At 46.6% G+C, this 18,295-nt stretch overlaps 1 protein-coding gene across 7 annotated transcripts in view; it reads right to left on the reverse strand.

Annotated features, from left to right (window-relative positions):
* The window catches only part of LOC119437428 (glycerophosphocholine phosphodiesterase GPCPD1-like), a 178,179-nt gene that overhangs the window by 38,676 nt on the left and 121,208 nt on the right, over positions 1-18,295 (reverse strand). For all 7 annotated transcript variants that reach the window (XM_049660528.1, XM_049660527.1, XM_049660532.1 and 4 more), the window contains 4 exons: positions 14,142-14,252; positions 10,556-10,718; positions 7,404-7,539; positions 1,452-1,506 (listed from right to left, as the gene is read on the reverse strand). In XM_049660528.1, the coding sequence (XP_049516485.1) occupies positions 1,452-1,506; positions 7,404-7,539; positions 10,556-10,718; positions 14,142-14,252 (465 nt within the window). The remainder of the gene's footprint in view (positions 1-1,451; positions 1,507-7,403; positions 7,540-10,555; positions 10,719-14,141; positions 14,253-18,295) is intronic.

The following is an 18,295-nucleotide window of genomic DNA, read 5'->3' on the forward strand; positions in this document are numbered from 1 at the left end:
TATGAACGCCTGTCGGAAAGAAAGCTTTTAGAAAGGTGCCAACGGGGTAAAACCCAAAACAATAACGAAAGCCTTCATTCCCTTATCTGGGCACTGGCACCCAAGGAACGCCATGCTTCACTGTTTACGGTTGAAGCTGCAGTTGCCGAGGCAGTGATGAAGTTCAACTGTGGCAATTTGAGAACCTCGTCGGGCATCCTGGAGGAGCTGAGCCTGAACCCCAGCCTCCCAAGCACCAGACGGATGAACGAGAAAGACAGGCACCGAGCGGCTGAGTCTACACGCAAGCATGCAAGCACCGAGCGTGTCCAGCAGGCACTAAAGAAGCGCCACTACAATGCTAAGCAGCAGTCAGACTATATCCCTGGTGGCTTTTAGCACCTGCATTGAAAAATATCCACATTCTACTTGTCATTTTTTAAATAAACTGTGTGATATTTGTTTTTTGCACTTTTCTCAACATGTAAATTTATGACTCTTTTCAATTTTGAGGCCTACATATCTCAGCACCTAGGGCAGGTACAACAATAATTCTTTTTGCAATGGAAACCTAAATGCATACACAATCCAAGTATGCAAGCAGATTTTTGAGCACAAGCCTTCATAATTAATTAATCGTTAAAATTATAACTGCATGGCAGGTGCTTTTCAAAGTGTAAAGTTTGTTGTGCTGTAAAATAGCTAAGAATGGCCAAATAAAAAAAGTGCTTGCATTATATCAATCTTCAGTCATTAGTCTATTCAGCCATAGCTTAAATATAATTTTTAATTAAACACTTTTTTTGCTATTGTGTCCTTAAACAATGGAAGATTAACTTCAGTTATCTCAGGAACAAAATAACTTACTGGAAAAGTAATTACATATTTGAAATCAGCAGAAAAAACTACACAAGCCAGTGCAGTTGCATTAAAATTGATGGATAAATAAAGAAAAAGTGTCTAAAATGAGTCTGTCCCCTTAAATAAACAAGGAAGACTAATCTGGATGCTCTTTAGCTATGAAACACTTTTTGAACATAAGAAAACATTGCCGATCTGTAGACGTGGCTCATGCGAGCCAAATATTATTGCATTACACGTAGCAGGTAAATTACAATCTCATGCAAAAAACTGTCAAAAATCGATTGCTCTCTTCTTCACAATGTCTTCAGCAGTTACGTTTCAAGCTGGAGCAAGCTGGCCCAACAGGTATTAGATTTTGTGACTGCGAGAAAATTCTCAGCAATACTATTATTGCTGATTTTTAGTTAAGTATATGAAAAATACACCTGTCGCGAGCTAGGTCTAGTCAGAGTTCTTTCCTTTTCTGCACAAAAAATTTGCTGTTTTTTTTTTTTCGTGGAATACCAAGTTGCCTAAAGATACAACCTATTGCCTTCCATGTTGATATTCCTACCAAAGAGGAAAGACATTTGCACTGAATAAATCTGGAGGAATTTTTGAAGGCTCACATGCTTTGCCGCGTAGTTGAAAGAAGCAACAGTGTTCTCCAGGACATTTTCAACCCTGGAAAAAAAAAAGCCAAGTTGAAGGCACAATGCAGCCTGTACATCCATCAATATGCACACACGTCACTATGAGCAAATCCACATCCATGATCAAGATTGCCAATGTCCAGAAGTTCGAACATGCCCTTCACCAAGCCTGAAGTCACCATGGTTTATTTAAGTGGTTGTTCTACCAGAAAAAAAGAAAAAGATTATAGTCTGGGGTTTTACAAGCCAAAATTGTGATCTCATTATGAGGCATGCCGTAGTGGAGGACTCCGGATTAATTTTGACAACCTGGAGTGCTTTCCCGTGCACCTAAATTTAAGTACAAGAGTGTACTTGCATTTCACCTGCATCGAAATGGGGCTGCTGCAGCCGGGATTGAGCCTGCAACCTTGAGCTCAGCAGCGCAACACTAGTTACTAAACAAACGTGGCGGGTATTGTCCTACCACAGCAGACAGTCTCCACTGCAAGTCCTTTCGAAAGCATGGCTTTAGCCTCCTAATCTTGGGGAGAACAATCAAGGAATATTCCCATGTGAGCAAACAGTTGCTCGTAAGTTGTAAGCAACATTCACCAGCTCACCACAAATCGAAAATTTGCGGATGGCAGGACCAGCGGCAGGCCCTCTTTAAATGTGAGGGCAGTCTGAAAGGCTCTGTGGAACTTTACGTGAACTGGTACTGACCCAGAATGAAAGGGTTGCGCGGTCTTTAAAGAAGTACTTAAATCTCAAACAAGCCCAACGGCATGGAAGATGACTTGATTCTTGGGCGATCACTTTTGGAGATTATTTTTCTTTCGAGACACTCGGCTCGTCCAGGTAATGAACCCCCCGAAGTATACGGCCGACAGCTCTCTTGGCGCTGATAGCGAGCTTAGGACAATGCCAGAAACACTTGCCAGGGACGCTTTAAGTGCCAAGTCATGCGAAATTTTGCGAAAGTGAAACTCTCTACGAATGTGATCACCTGAGAATACCGCCCAAGGAAAGCTACATCTCTTCAGAAAACGATGAGTGAAAAGACGTAGTTTCCAAATTGCGATTCCTTGAATAAAGGTACCACTTCTTTTTTCATTCATCTCGCATTACACTCATGGTTTTACTTTTTTATTTTGGGTGACTGGAAAGTCGCCCCACGCGTTACAATCGCGGTCACATTACATTCGGGTAAATACAGTATTGCACACCCGCTATCAGCCGGCTGCAGTGTGCTCACGAGCCAGCCTGCGTCTGCTTAGGGCTTTTTTTTTTCTCGGACGGTACCAGAAAGATGTCGTACGAGGCGGGGTCAGCGTAAAATTGCATTGTTTAATCTAAGTTTTACAGTGGAATTGTTAAGGGCTGGGTTTCAGGAGATTGCGTCTGTAGATCGACTGGCGTATACAACAATTTCGGCTCCATGTGTGTGGTGGTTTGGCTCCATGTGGGTGGCGTTTTCCTGCCAGTTGTGCCTTAGTACAAGTGTCAAAACAGATGACAAACATGATTGATAGGTCATGACATCAACAACATCATCACATGCTCATCAGTTACATCACAATTAACGATAATAAAATCACGTGTGGCGCAGTACCCGCATTGGATATGCGGATATGAGCCAGGAATATGCGAGTATGAGCCAGGGACAAGAAAGAAGGAAGGTAAAGAAATCACGTGTGGCTCATACCCGTGTTGGATATGTGGGTACGAGCCGCCAAGAGCAGGAGGGGGAGAGATCTGACAGGATCCCGACGCGGCCATGCAGTGTGCCGCAGCTATGAACGCTGTGACTCATATGCTAGTCTATGACGATGGGGCGGACTTGGCACAGCTGACGCACTACTTGGCCATCGTGCAGAGTGAAAACAAGACGCCGGTGTCCTTGCTCTTTGACGAACATGCCAAAGACGCTCAATATAATCAATAATGATATATAATTTCACTATAGCAACATTCACTACAGCAGACCGACCATAGCCACGGCTTCGCTGGCTTCCATCCTCACAGTAGTGGAACAGCTCTGAATTTTTTAATACATTATTTCTATGGGGGTTTCTGCTGGGACCAAGCCAATTCGTCGTAAAATGCGGGTCGTCGCATGACTGGGGGACGTATAATCGAGGTTCCACTGTACTCATGAACAGTTCTATCCCATTTTCATGCTGCATCTAGAATTGTGGGTGGCAGGCTTATATACCGTAAAAACCCACGTATAATACAAGGTTTTTTTCTAAATTTTACCATGTAAAATTTCTGCCTCGTATTATATGCGAATCCCAAAGTTTTCAGCCTAAAATTTCCAGTTTCGGGTTCGTTTTGGCTCACTGCTATCATCATAAGACTCGTAGCGGAGTATGCGTCATCTTGCGGTGGCGTCGGTAGGCTGCTGCTGCTTTCAACGGGTGCCATTTTGACCACGCTATGAATAGGCACGTTCGCTAGTCTATCTCGCACGATGTCGGGACTGCGAAAGTAGTATCCAGCTGCCTTTAAAAGCAAAGTTATTTTAGCTGCCGAGGGCCATCGGAAATTGCGCCTCAGGACAGCACTTCAGCGCCACCGAGGGCAGCGTTTTGCTTCTTTATTCTATGGTTGCAACGGCAGCAGAGAAGCGCATTTGGCCTTGGCAATGCCGTCGCTTCAGTGGCAGTGGCTCCCCTCGCCATCCCTCTCAACTCCTTCGACTGGCAACCTTCGACTGGCTCCGTGCGCACCCGCCGCCGCTCCCGCCGCCGCTCCCGCCGGCACGGCGCCAACTTAGCCCTTTCCCTGAAGTTTCGTTATCTTCCGTTGTCGGGAAGTTGGCCGAGACGTCGGCTCGTACATGCGTGTTCCGGCGCGACGGTGAAACAGCGACCATGCTATTTGAGAGTGAAATTGCCGCCGCATTCTTTTTTCGTTTTCTACGCGTGGCATTCAGGGGTCTCTCCCTAAGCTTTCGCTCTATGGCGGTGTCGGAGCAATGCCGGTCGGAGGCGCCGCTGCGTGATTTGGAGCGCTGCTGAGGGCATTGTCGGTGCGCCGTATGTTCAAATTAACCATTGCAAATGCTTTCGCGTTCAAATTATTGGGCGTTTTCGCTCATAGGAATACACATAACTTTAACAGGACCACAGCGTCAGTTTGAATTAAGCGTGTTCGAATTACCGAGAGTAGATTGTTAATGCTTTCTGTGGCTTTTCCTCGCTCGCATTATATGCAGATGAAAACATTTTTTTCATTATTGCTATCCCCAAATAACACCTCGTATTATATGCGGGTCCGTATTATACGCGGGTTTTACGGTACCTCAAAATAACATCCCACCCACCCATCCATAAAGTGCACACCTCGGAAACACATTTTGAAGGTTAGTAGGATTTCCTGAACACTTAATTTGGAAATGATTATGCCGTAGCATCACAACTGCTTTCCTTTTATTTATTTTTCCCTTACTTTTTGGGGCCACTGTTTGCATACACTCAAAAAGTGCACTACGAGCTGCAAGAGCTAACAGTGGGGACATTGTCACTGTCGCTGGGGGACACTACTTTGGGCCTCAATCACAGGAGCTCTTTAAGAGAAATTGCCGGCCACCTCTGCGCTAGACATTTCTTTCAAGTCATGGCATCTTGATCAAGCTGCAACTTGGCTTTTGTTTAGTCTTGTGTGACCATGGCAGAAAAACAAACGGGTGCCAGCATACAACCACCACCAACTGCAACTGAAAAAAAGTTCCACTGGGAAAAACCTGCGCAAAAACTTCTTCAAAATGCAACCTTGTAACCAGTGGCGTACCAACTATTTCTCGAGTGGGGGGGGAGGCAAACTGCAAATGATCTGACTCTCCCCACCCCCCCCCCCTCTCTCTCTCTCCATGTATCGTATGTTGGGCGCCAAGCGCTGTACGTGTACCGCGCAAGCGCATCGCATGTCAAACCGCAAGCGCCATGTATTCAGGATTCTAATCAAACAGCTTATCTGTTATCGGCAGCAAGGCACGCCCCTTTGAAATACTATATATGTACGAGAGTTCAATAAACCATGGTTGTTTTCCCCACTACCTCGGCGCAGCATGTCTGGCTTCCTGGACCCAACGATACACCCCCTCTCTCTCTCTCTCTCTCTATATATATATATATATATATATATATATATATATATATATATATATTTTTTTTTAATTTACTATTACAATACATGAAAAAGCCTGGAAGTGCGTGTCAATTGTTTTTATATTTCGCAGACATAGATCTGTTTATCAATCACACATGGTGAACCATGGGGGCCCGAAAAATTTTAATTTGCATTTATTTCTTGCAACTATATAGAATCACAAGATGATGCAGGGACAAAAGAAAGTGAGTGCCCAGAGGTCGCTGATCTCACCCAGTAGCAGCAGTGCAGTGCACATGAAAAAAAATGCACACTTGCTAGAAAATTTCATTAATTCAACAAAGAATCATACTTGGTATTTAGACCAAAGCAAGAATGTATTGCTAGTTAAGGTAATAGTATTATCGAGGTTATACACAACAAACTACAATCAACATAAATGACTTGCAATATTTACAAGAAAGGAAGACAGCAGATCTGGGTGACCTTGGAGAATTACAATCGAATTTACAGCGAAGCTCTTTCTTTCGAACCGTTTCCATAAAAGTTTGGTTCCTGTAATTATATCACATAGTTTAAAAAGTAATCGTTCCGCTTAAATGCCAGTTCCGTTTGAAACCTTGCCCGCATGTAATGCTTGGAGCACTTCATGGAACGTTTTAGAAAAAGCAAGTAATTCAATAACACACATCTTACTTGGCCATAACATTTACCAAGACTGACTACCAAGTACGGTAAGTGCGGATATTCACGACTCTGGCGACTTACGTTATAAGCGGTCTACACTGTAGTTACGTGGCCCCTTTTAAGAACGAAAATGTAGCTTTAGCTGCAGTTTTGTTGAACGTTCCAGTGTGTAGTCGAAAGTGCCTGCTTTCAAAAGCAGGGGGGGGGGGGCAAATGAAATACTATGCCCCCACCCCCACATTTGACAGTGGGGGGGGGGGGGCAAGTGCCCCCTGTAGATATGCCTATGCTTGTATCATTTCAAGGGATGCCTGGCATATGCCTATACTGCTGACGAGTCTTTCTTCGTGCACCACAAAATTCCCAAGCTATTCAATTAACAGTGCATCACATGCGAATGAATGGTTCTGTTGTCTTCATCAAATACCCGCCACGGTGGCTTAGCGGCTATGGTGTTGCACTGCTAAGTACAAGGTCGTGGGCCCGGCCGCGGCGGACGCATTTTGATGAGAGCGAAATGAAAGAACGCTCGTGTCTCGTGCATTGGGGCGCACTAAAAAACCCCTGGTGGTAAAAATTAATCCGCAGCCCCCCACTATGGCGTGCCTCATAATCAAATCATGGTTTCGGCACATAACACCCCAAAATTCAATTCATTCTCTTTGTCAAATGGGCAAGCATTGTTGAGGACATGAAATTAGGCTTGATAGCATGTAAACGTTTCCATGCCACACAGGCTTATAAGCGGGCTGCAAGGTGGATGCCAGGGTGAAGAGTATCAGATTAATTGTCGCCATTTGTTTCTTACAGTGCACTGAAAATTTTGTACACATTTCGCAAGAAGTCGGCAGTTTTCAGCATGACATGTTGTATGCATTGCTGGTTGGTCAAGTCTCAGTGAAGGCGCCACAACAGTCAAGATGATATGGCTTTACACTAATGCATGAAAGTGGCCTCGCAAATGGCCATGCTAATAACACAGCACAGTTCTTTTTCTATGTTACGTACATGCAATCTAGTAGGCTTTTGCTCACAAACTTTGGTGTGAAGTCGTGTGGAGTGACTAGTTTTGCTCTGCCTCAGCCACCCTGCAACCAGGCCAGCAGACTTTCAAGGCACATTTCCTGGCCAAACCGAGCAACTTACTTGTCTGTACGGCGTGCATTGCCAGAACCTCTGTGCCCCACATCCAGTCCCCGATTTGTCTTCTTCCAGAACTTGGAGTAAGTCTCTCGGCAGTTGCACGAATAACTGGTCAGGGGCTTGATGACCAGGTAGGACACTGCATTAACAACACTTTATTTATACCTCCATGCATTACTGCACTGTTCACATGTCCAGACTAGACAAATATGTGTTGGCATCAGCTTTCGCCCACTTTAGAATAAGCTAGAAGCATGACATATGAATGCTGAACCACACCTTAACTACTCCCACATTTCTATGCGAGTATCTCTTGAATTGCTTTTTGCCATCACACATGATTCACACATACGTATAATTTTAACACTCATTCGGTGCCTTGTTGCCCATCAATAGTTCTCTTCAAGCAGTCTGAGCAATAAAGGTCTCTGTACCATCGTACATCAGGCATAACATCTCTTCTAGATTGATCTTCCATCATATTTTTCCACTGACACTGAAAAGTCTCCCGCTAGAAACACTGGCTCTGTGCTGAGGCTTTTTTTCACCCACTGTTGCACAACTCGTGAGCCTCTGTCTCATTTGTATAATGAGGGCATTTTCTTCAACACCAAACCCCTTGGCCATTTTATTTTGTTCTGCGATTTACTGCCATGCCTGCATTTCTTTTTTTGCAAACTATAGTGGAACCCCACCCTTACATTCTTCGCTGTTTGTGTTTTCCCGGCTGCTATGTCATATTTGCGTAGTCCTGACCTAAAGCCCACTGACTCCTACATATGGTCCCATTTGATACGTCGCCATTCTGTGATGTTTGTGCATTTTACGTTGCGTTTGAATGCAGCGGTCAGATAAACGTAGAAGCAAATTCGCTTTCACACGTGGCTACGAAGACTATAAATGTAAATTTGTGGGTAAGCCTGACAAGCCCTGCCCCACCCAGCACCGCCCCAAAATGCCATAAATACATGATCATCAGTCCCGATAAGTGTGTCTCAGCGCAGTTTTGTTCTTTGCTGGTTCTTTAAAGCCAGCCTCACTGCAATACAGTCATGTCATGCTGTAAAGCATATGCAAAATATTGCAGTGAAGCATATTAGAAGTGGAAAAAAGCCACTGTCACGGAACACAGTATGTGTCCCTTAATTATACATGTACATACGTGCCGTCTCTGGTTACAATACGAGCTCCGAGATGTCTAATAACTGTACTGGCAGCCAATCATAGCCATTTCTGACATTGTGGCAATTTGGGCTCTTTCGCACAGTTCAGTTGTCCCGGCTGTTCCGTTTTTTTTTTTTCCACGGTACCTTGAAAAACTTATCAACAGGGTTCTAATGTATTAACCTGCCATTTCAACATCCCAAAACCACATAGTGAATGAAGGCCATAGGGTACGGCTTGAGATTAATTTTGACAATCTAGGATTCTTTAATGCACAAGTAGATGACAATTTTTGTATTTTAGCCCCCCATCAGAATGCGGATACCATGGCGGAGAATTGAGCCCGCGTCCTTGTGCTGAACAGCAGAACGCCATAGCCCCTTGTGACTGAACTATGCACCTGAGCAACTCAACACTTTGCAGAGACCGTTAGGCTAGGAAGGACAACTTCACTTGTGCATGATCAGCATGGTGGACTGCCCTGATATGCACATGCATTCAGGTTGGCTCAGAATCTTACAACTGCAGCATGTACTCTACCTGTAAATGCATCCCACTATTAATTTACTGCATTGCTGCGAAAATTCAGCCCCCTTCAAAACTCACTGCTGGTATTGAGTGAAGAGATCGCAAAGGGGAAAGAACAATAAAAGGAGATGAAAAAGATAAAAGTGAGCTTGAACTCTTGCTGTGTTTACTTCAACGCTCCAACTTGAACCTTCCTTACCATAGCAAAAGCACGATCAGCATACGAAAAACAGTGGAAACTCTGGGCAAGCATGCAGAACCCCCCCCCCCCGTCGGTGCGCCACTGTATTGAACACCTTACTGGGGATGCCCGAAAGCAGAAACCAAGAAGACTGTGGGAATGTCATTCATGTCCATGTGCCGCCAATGACGCACACTCGCAATAGTGTGTTCTGAGCAGTCTTCTTCATCTGATGAACTGCTAATTTCGAAATCATCACTTTCGATTCCAGAAATGAAGTAAACTTCGGTGTCTGAACCATTATCGTCCGAAGAGCTGGACGTCGGTGAAAGGCTTCTTTTTCGTGACGATAGACCAGCAACACATGCCGTCGCCTCCACCGGACGCCATTTTTTGAAACACGAGTTGCCCCCAAAAGAAATGTGAAACAGCGGTTCAAAAAAAGAAATTACCTGCCCAGTGTTGCCATCTGCGAAGCAACATGCCAACTAGCCCGCAAACGAGAGTGTCTCGTCCGAAACAATCAAAAGGAGGCATCATCTCGAGCGGAAGAGCTACACTCGTCCAAAACATTTTTGGGACAGTTCGGCAAGCTCGTTCGAAACGGTTAAGGGGTTAATTGAAATGTGAAAATAATAAGGTAAAGGGAAACGAAAGTGCACACAAGGACAATTGCCACAGGCGGGAGCCAAACCCACATCCTCCGCATTACGCGTGCGGAGCTTTACCAATAAGGCTACATGGCAGCCATCCTCCCATCCACTTCATTGGGTATTTGTGTACCGTATGGACTCATGTAAGGGCTGCACCCCCAGCTTGGCAGCCCAAAATTTTGAAAAAAAAAAAAAAAAAGATTCGATGGAAAAGCAATTGTGTTCGGTGCCCCGATGGTGCACGCACACACACATCGGTGAATTTTCGCACGCTGCGTACTTCCGCGTGCCGCTACTAGATGGCGAGAGCCCGGGTGTGCACAATTAACTTGCTGGGCCCATTTTAAGGGACCGCTCCTCATAAAAATTGTGAAAGTGCAGCCCTTACACGAGTCTATATGGTATGTGTGCAAGATTAGTCCTGGGAGTGTTAACCAGTGTCGTTCAGGCAGTGGATGCTGAACATCCTTCTGACCATAGTATGCGAGCTTAGGAGCAGGCAACTGGCCAATGAGCTCTCGTACACTACCTTCAATGAGGTCTCGTACACTACCTTATGACATCAAGACTGGCAAATTTGGTGCTCTCGCAAAGCATCGCTGGGCACAACCGCTAACAGCAAGCCTCACCATTGAGCTGGCCAACCGGCTGGTGTCGGGTGCCAGTAATGGGCACAGTGCACGTCCCGAAGGTCTCCTTCATGTTCCCTGGTAGGATGTAGCTGAAACCGATGTGCTCAGGAATGCTGGCCTCTGAGGTACTCCGATGCATGTAGAAGTCCACCATGTATGCCTGCCAATGAAAAAAGAAAACATACTTTAACTGAGTTTCCTTTTTTTTTTTCCTTCCCTACAAATACTTGCAACGCCCTCTCACTGTTAACAGGCAACAAGTAGCAGGCCTGAAGTTATAGCAGCCACAAACTACACGTGACAGCCAAAGACAACCTTTTGCATGCGTCCCTTCGCACAGTATCGGAAAGAAAAACAATACATTACTGCAAGCGCATTTTGGTATAGAATCCAACCCCCAGTGCATACAAGGACCAATTACTTAACAAGCAGTGTTTCTTCGAAGCCATATTTTTACAATGTAACTAACATTCCAAAACTCGCAGCTTGCAGAACTGCTTTTCTGGCATCCGTGATTTGGCATCGCGCATAATGGAAACATAGAGAATTTGCAGCTATTTTGAGACAACTGTCGCATCTCCGCTGCATTATGCAAAGAAAATTTAGGAAGGAAAAAGAAAAGGTAGGCTTGTCATGCTAAGCAAAATGACAATTATGAATTCAGAAGGTTTCTAGAACATACAACAGGAAAAGGCCAACTGCCTTATAGTAGTAAATAGAGACCGAGCCTACAAATTTCTGCCAATGTAAATGCTTCAAGTGCACTACTGACATCCACTCAAACTGTTCGGGCAGCTACCGTTCTTAATTACAGAAACGTTGAAAAGTTCCAGTCCAACTCATTTCCACAAATTCGAGGAATAAACATTTATGGTCTTTAAAAAGGGCTTCACTTTGCCGTGTGGACTGTTCAAAGTAATTTTCTGAAAATTTTCAGAGGCCTTGTGGGGTTACCCTGGTGCAATGGTTGATCCCTGTCAATTTGAGTTGGCTTAGTTGCTTTATAGTAAGGTGCACTGTCTGGCTAGTTGGTGCACACTGAACAGCAAACTTAAACAACAGTCACCACAACTGCAACCTTCTCGCTCCCCAAAAGTGCTTTCCATTTTAAAGTGACACTAACAAGAAAAATGATTTCACCTGTATTAGCAAAATACCCTTCCACAATACCAAAAACACCAGAGAAGAGGTTGCCACGAGAAGAGGCTTCGTTAGCTAGAAAAGGCACAAAAAGGAAATATGGGTGGTGGCGCCACCCTTAAGTTCCTGCAACAGCTTGTTGTGACGTCATGGATTTTGACACCCGTCTGCTAGGCCTTAGTTGTTTGCCGGTAAAAATGGACTACATTGTGTCCTACAGTAGCCAAAGATTGGCAAGTTTCGTGAACTTTTATTGAGCCAACACCGCCCAAATACGAAAAAATACTTCGAAATCCATGACGTCACAATGCCATACTGGCGCAAAAGTAGAAAATTTAAACTGGCCTTCATTTTCTACTTTCATGATCACTGTATTATCCTGAAATTAACGGATATCGAGTTTTCAAAGAATACTTTAGTCTAAACTGATATAGTGTTTTGCTTTAGCATTTCTTTAAACCAGAAAAAAAGAACGACTGAAATTGTCCTAACATCTCAGGAAAATGCCCCAATGGAGTGCCAAGCGTGCACAATTTTTCTACTAGAGGTTGAAGATTTAGAAGCAATGTGTTGACCACACAGCACATCGTGTATGTGCCAAATATGGACCACCTTACAAGGCTGTGTAGTTTCCTTCTTGGACAGGCTGAGAAGTTTTCAGCAACCCTACAGGGCCAAGTAGGTCATTTACATTATGAAAAGTTCAAATGACAAAACCCTGCAGTGAGCCGGTGTGCCCCCTAGCCACCCTCACCTTTTTTGACAGACGAGGCAACCTGGAAAAATAACACCCCCCCCACCCTCACGTATTAGAGGAGCACTAGCCAGGCCATTCATAGCATCTCATCCACCACCGTTAATTCAATCACGCCCATACAACCATGCACACACAGAGGGGAACAGAATCCGCACAGTGCGGATGCTTCATTCGCTGACATAACCCAATCAGGTAGTCGGTGAGAGCGCTGCAAACTCAGGACGAAGCCAACAAGACATGTCGACAGGTGAGGGAAGGAGACAATGAGGTAAAAAAAAAGAAATACAAAGTAGATAGCAAAGGAAGGTAAAATAAACCGTGAAGTCCAATTGACCACACGGAACAACGTACAGCCACCAGCCGCTGTTGACCACTGCAGTTTTCACTGTCCCCGGAACTTGGTGTGCTTGGGTTAAAGCTTGATGAAAATGCCACCACTGCAGTTTTCTCGTGTGTGCTGAGCCACCAATTACGACAATGGGCACAGGTGGCAAAATGACCCAGAAAAGGAAACGGGGAGAGAAGGGAGGGGCGGGCAAAAAAAAGGGATAAATGGGAAAACAGTTGCACACATGCAGGGTCGGAAGAGCGTCGGTGAGGCAGTGGGGGAGCGGGCGATGAATGGCTGATGTTGCAACCTGCGTGCCGCTGAACCAAGGCCACCCCGAACCATCAGCACCACTTTACTCAGTGGCATCATCAAAGACTCTTCTTCGACATCTTGACAGCAGCAGCAATGGCAGCAGATGAACTTCATCGGGGAGGGACATGTTGGTAGGGGTGAAGCCAGCAACGATGACTGAGCAACTCTTGTTCGATGCAGCAGAGTGAGGGCACGGGCCGACTTACCTCGCGGCCCGTTCCTCGTCTAACATAGCCTGAAACAACAACAGACCGGAAAGCCCAGTGTCAAAATCAACTGAGTGTGCTCGCCGGAATGTTACTGGAGAAGAGCCCCCACACACCAAACTTAGGGAGAGAAAGGGAATATGGCAGGGAAAAGGGGGAGACAGACAACAGCGTTTGAGGAGGAGAGGCGAGAGGGAAGCACAACCAACAACCAGGCATTCTCTCTCCATTCTTTCACTTGCATGCAGGCAAGGTGAGTGCATCAAGTGTGCACAGTCGGACAATCTTTGTAACTCTGTCTAAAGATGCAATATTAGCAGAGCATGTGAATACATAAGCTGCTACTCCAACCCACTGATGTGTAATCATACGTCTCTAGCTCAACAGGATGCAACCCTTAATGCAATTTACTGCAAACAAACAAAAAGAAAACCAAGTAAAATAAATATGGAAAAGTGAGCAAATGCTTCCACTCTCCAGTGTTTCAAGCCACGTCTTCTGATTAGGCTTGCCTTCCGAGGCTCCAGAGAGAATCAAACAACCTGTAACCAAGTTGTTTGGCCTCCTGGACCTTTTATGCACGACAGTTCCAGCATCTAATTTGCAAATTTTGACCCTATATTACTTTCTACCTAATGCTCTGCAGACTTCTTACCATCTTGAAGCGTTGACTGCCCCCAGAGAAAATACTGACAAGGCCACAAAACGTAAACCACCTTGCACTTGTTAAATTGTAGGAAAGAACAAGATTAAAGGGAGCAATCATTCCAGGAGCTTTAGTACATGGGACACTTGTGCACACACTACAACAGGACGACAAGGTAAGGTGGCACTCACAATGTTGGATGAATCCATAACCTGTGCCTGGAAGATGACAAAGTCTTCAGGCACATAGATGTTGCCGAACTGATTCTGCTTCTTGAACTCATATTCACCTTCTTTCATAACCTGCAAACAAGGTTGCATTGCCAAAATGTGACCTGCTTGCTAACAGATGCAAACTTTAGTCTTAGCACTAAAATGAGAAAAGGAGTGATCTAAGTACCTTAAGTCGATGCAATCATTTACAAAAAAGAGGTAATGCACAGCAGAGGAAATGCATAGAAAGCATGATGTATTCGACAGTACCTGACAACATATACTAGAACAAAAGCAAACGGTTAACATTTGGATTTTTTCCTTTTTAATTTGAACGGGTGGCCATGTGTCATACGAGGGTTGAAATTAAAGGCTTTATGGCTTCCTCATGTAAAGATTGTAGCATTGACTTACAGGATGTGACAAGCCCAACGCATATACCATACTTACTCGCATATTGAACGCCCTTTTCTTCCCAAAAAATATGCGCACAGTTGGGGGGCGCGTTTATTATGCGGGGTAAAATTTTGAGCGATTTTTCTTCCGCGGCCACCTCCAAAAAGTCACAGTTCCGCCCGAAAGGCGAACCATCGATTGCGATAGCAAATGCGTAGACAGCTGTACGAAGTAAGGATAGTACTTTTATCAGCCGTATAAACTTGCAAAGTACAGTAAAACCTCGGTGATACGAATCTCGCGGGGTCGCGTGAAATATTCGTATCACCCGAAATTCGTATCATTAAAACGTACACAATATCAAGAAAAATGAATTTATAATTACCAGAAAAGATTTCTAATAGTGAAATCCCATTGATACCTTCCTCACTGCTGGGTTTTCCCGGCTGCTACATCGCGTTTTCGCGGTCCCCACCTAAATGCCATTGACTTCCATGTATAGTCTAATCTCGATAATTCGAACTCGAAGGGGCCCAAAAATTTGTTCGAATTAAAAGAAGGACTTATTTTTTAAATATTCATGCACCATAGCCCGACGTACGAACGGTGCGATTCGTGAAATATTGCGTCGTGCAAGCACATATCGAGCGAGGGCCACGAAACTGCCCGCGCTCGCTTGCGATAACGGCAGAAAACGAAACTTCAGGGAGCGGGCGGCGCAGGCACGGCGAGAGAGAGAGAGATTGTGGTTGTGAAGACGAAGAGGCGACACGGTGACGGGCGCGTGCAGGGACCGTCGCAGGTGAGGGAGGAGGGCGGCAGGGAAGCGGATTTGGCCTCGGCAACTCTCGCTGCGGTGGCTTCCCTCGCCCTTCCTCTCAATACCCTCGTAGCCCCCTCACCTTCGACTGTCTCCGTGCGCGTCCGCCGCTCCCGCCGGCCCGGCGCCACTTAGCCCGCTCCCTGAAGTTTCGTTTTCTGCTGTTGCAGCGAGCGTTGGTCGAACTGGGCCTCCGCCGTTGCTTCCCTCTGCGCTACAGCTGCAGCGTTGGCTGAGACGTCGGCACGTACACGTCGTACACGCGTGTTCCAGCGCCACGCAGAAACGGCGACCTTGGCGTGACGCCGCGGTTCTTTTTTTTTTCTCCACGCGGCGTTGAGGGGTCTCGCCTAAGCTTTTTGCTTTATGGCAATGTCGGAGCAATGCTGGTCGGAGGCGCCGCCACGTGATTTGGCGCGCTGCCGAGAGCATTGTCTGTGCAGCGGTATGTTCGAATTAACCATCGCAGATGCTTTCGCGTTCGAATAACCGAGCATTCCCTGTGATACTTCGCCAATCTATAATGTACCAGCACGTTACGTTGCGTATGAATGTGGCGGTGACATAAATTTAACGGTGCAGCCAGCTTGCACATTGCAACAAGCGACCGATGCGTTTCAACAAGCGACCGACACGTTGCAGACACGCCGCACCCTCGCAGACCTTATCGTCAAAATGATCTGCGATGTTGACAAAGTGTGCCTAGTGCCAGTAGCTTCGTATGCGCTGTGCCTTTGACGTTAAGTTCGCGTTGAAGCGTGAGACAGCGCAAAGGTCAATTTGCGCGCTGCTGCTGCTGCTGCGTTTCCATTGCGTCACCTTTGGGGCCAAACTGCGGCTTTTTTTTTTCACGGTTCCTTAAAAAACGTATCAACGGGACGTTTTCTTCTTGTCCAAATCGTCAACGATTGCCTTCTGAAAGGCGTATAAGTGCACGCACGTGATCTTGGGAATGTTTTCGCACGCCACTGAACGCCTGAGCACGTCGAGTGCATGGAGCATTTTGCCCGTTGGGGCTGCGCCTCGGTCGTCATTGCAGCAGCGGTCCTCATCTACTTTCGCTAGGCTGTGATGTGGTCCGGTCCGCTCGACGTGGGGACCAATGAGAGGCCGCGTGACATACTAGTTGGTTGCTTGGCGACTATCGATCCCGGCCAGATCCCGCTGTGCCGGTGGCCCCGCTGGCTCGGCCGCCGCCGCTGTTGCTCACGCGTTCGTATGATCCGTAGCGGCGCGGTAACACGCTCGGAACAGCCAATTTTTTTCGTACTGTGAGCAATGTATTTCGGCCGGGGAATGTTACGAATTCGTATCACAACGAAATTCGTACCAGCCTGGTTCGTATCACCGGGATTTTACTGCAATTTAAACGGTATGGTGTCGCCGCGCACAGGCAAACATGAACACATCACACTCGATGACCGTGGACACGGGCAGTCAAAACGCTGGTGTGAGGAAGCGCGGCTGTAACAACGAGCGAAGTGACCTTACCTTCTTTGCCGTGTATCGCTTCAACGCAAACTGAGCAGCGAGAACGGAGCAAGCACAAAGGTATAAGCCGCCGTCGTGCCTAGACTCAGCACCCGACGCAGAACGCTTTCAATATAGGGTGCGCGCGGCCGCGCAGTGCGCAGTTAATGCGCGCGACAAAATACGGCGCGTTTCCTCCCCGCTTTTTCCCTCGGACGCAGAAGATAGAGCTGCGATCGTCGGCACGGGAGGCCGCTAGGGGGCTGGAGTGTGCGGACGTGGTTCGTATCGGCTCCGCCAATTTCCGGTTCCTGTGCCTAGCTAAATCCTTCCCAGGACCCACCAAGGCGCTCAACAGATCCAGGAAGGTACACGGACCCGAACCGCTACTATCTTTTGGATGTGCCCTGTGATCTCTGAAAACTATCCGGTGAAGACGTCTCTGGCAGCCACGCCGCTGCGCTAAGCCTCGCCTCATCGAGGTGAGCCTTGCCGGCACGCCGCGTTCCTCACTCTCCAACAACCATGCATGAGATAGTGGAAGGAGAGACCATTTCCCTGCAGGACTATCACCCTGGTGAGTGGCAAACTGCTGCGTGAATGGCCTCGGTTCAAGCTAAGCCGAACGCCAGCAACGCCGGTGCACCGACTGACGCTGCGCCTGTCACCATTCTAGCCGCATTCAAGGAGACGCCACAGCTGCTACGCATGACGCGTGCGCTCGTACAAAGTAAACAACTCGTCGCGCTGCCGGCGGGAACAATGCGAGTTGTTTTTCGCTCGCGAGGTGGGCTCTCCCTGGAGAAGCTTCATGCTCCAAGTCTCCTGCAGGCATTGCGTACCCTACCCAGCTGCTCAGTGATGGGTGAACTGTACATCAGAGTTCATCCCACAAACAATATGTTCACGGTGGCGACGGTAGCGCAGGCAACAGCTCTCGCTTTGGTGAAAATACAGGAAATCACCATGGATGGGAACAAATACCCGGTAGCCGCGTACATCGCGGCCCCTCCAGCGACAGTCAAAGGTGCGATTTCCCGAGCATACTGGAATGAAACACCAGAACAAATCTTAAATGACTTGCAGCATCGCAACCCGGAGGCCAACATCATAGCGGCCCGATGCATGGGGAAAACTGCATCCATTCTAATAACCTTTGCATCTTGTCTTGTACCACACACCATTAAATATATGTGTGGGGTACACAGCTGCACTAAGTACAAGGGCAGCCCTGATGCCTGAACGAACTGCCAGAAACCTGGTCACAGGTACGATGTATGACCTCTTCCAAAAACTGAACTCTGCCCACGGTGTGGCGAGAAACACAAAACGCAAGAGGACCCTTGCAAGCGAAAATGGATTCTTTGTGGTGGGAACCACCTTGTACCTTGGCACAAATGTATCGCTGCCAGGATACGATCTGGTACCCTCTGACATCACTCCAAAC

Source organism: Dermacentor silvarum, chromosome 1 (assembly GCF_013339745.2).
Source record: "Dermacentor silvarum isolate Dsil-2018 chromosome 1, BIME_Dsil_1.4, whole genome shotgun sequence".
Lineage (NCBI taxonomy): Eukaryota > Metazoa > Arthropoda > Arachnida > Ixodida > Ixodidae > Dermacentor > Dermacentor silvarum.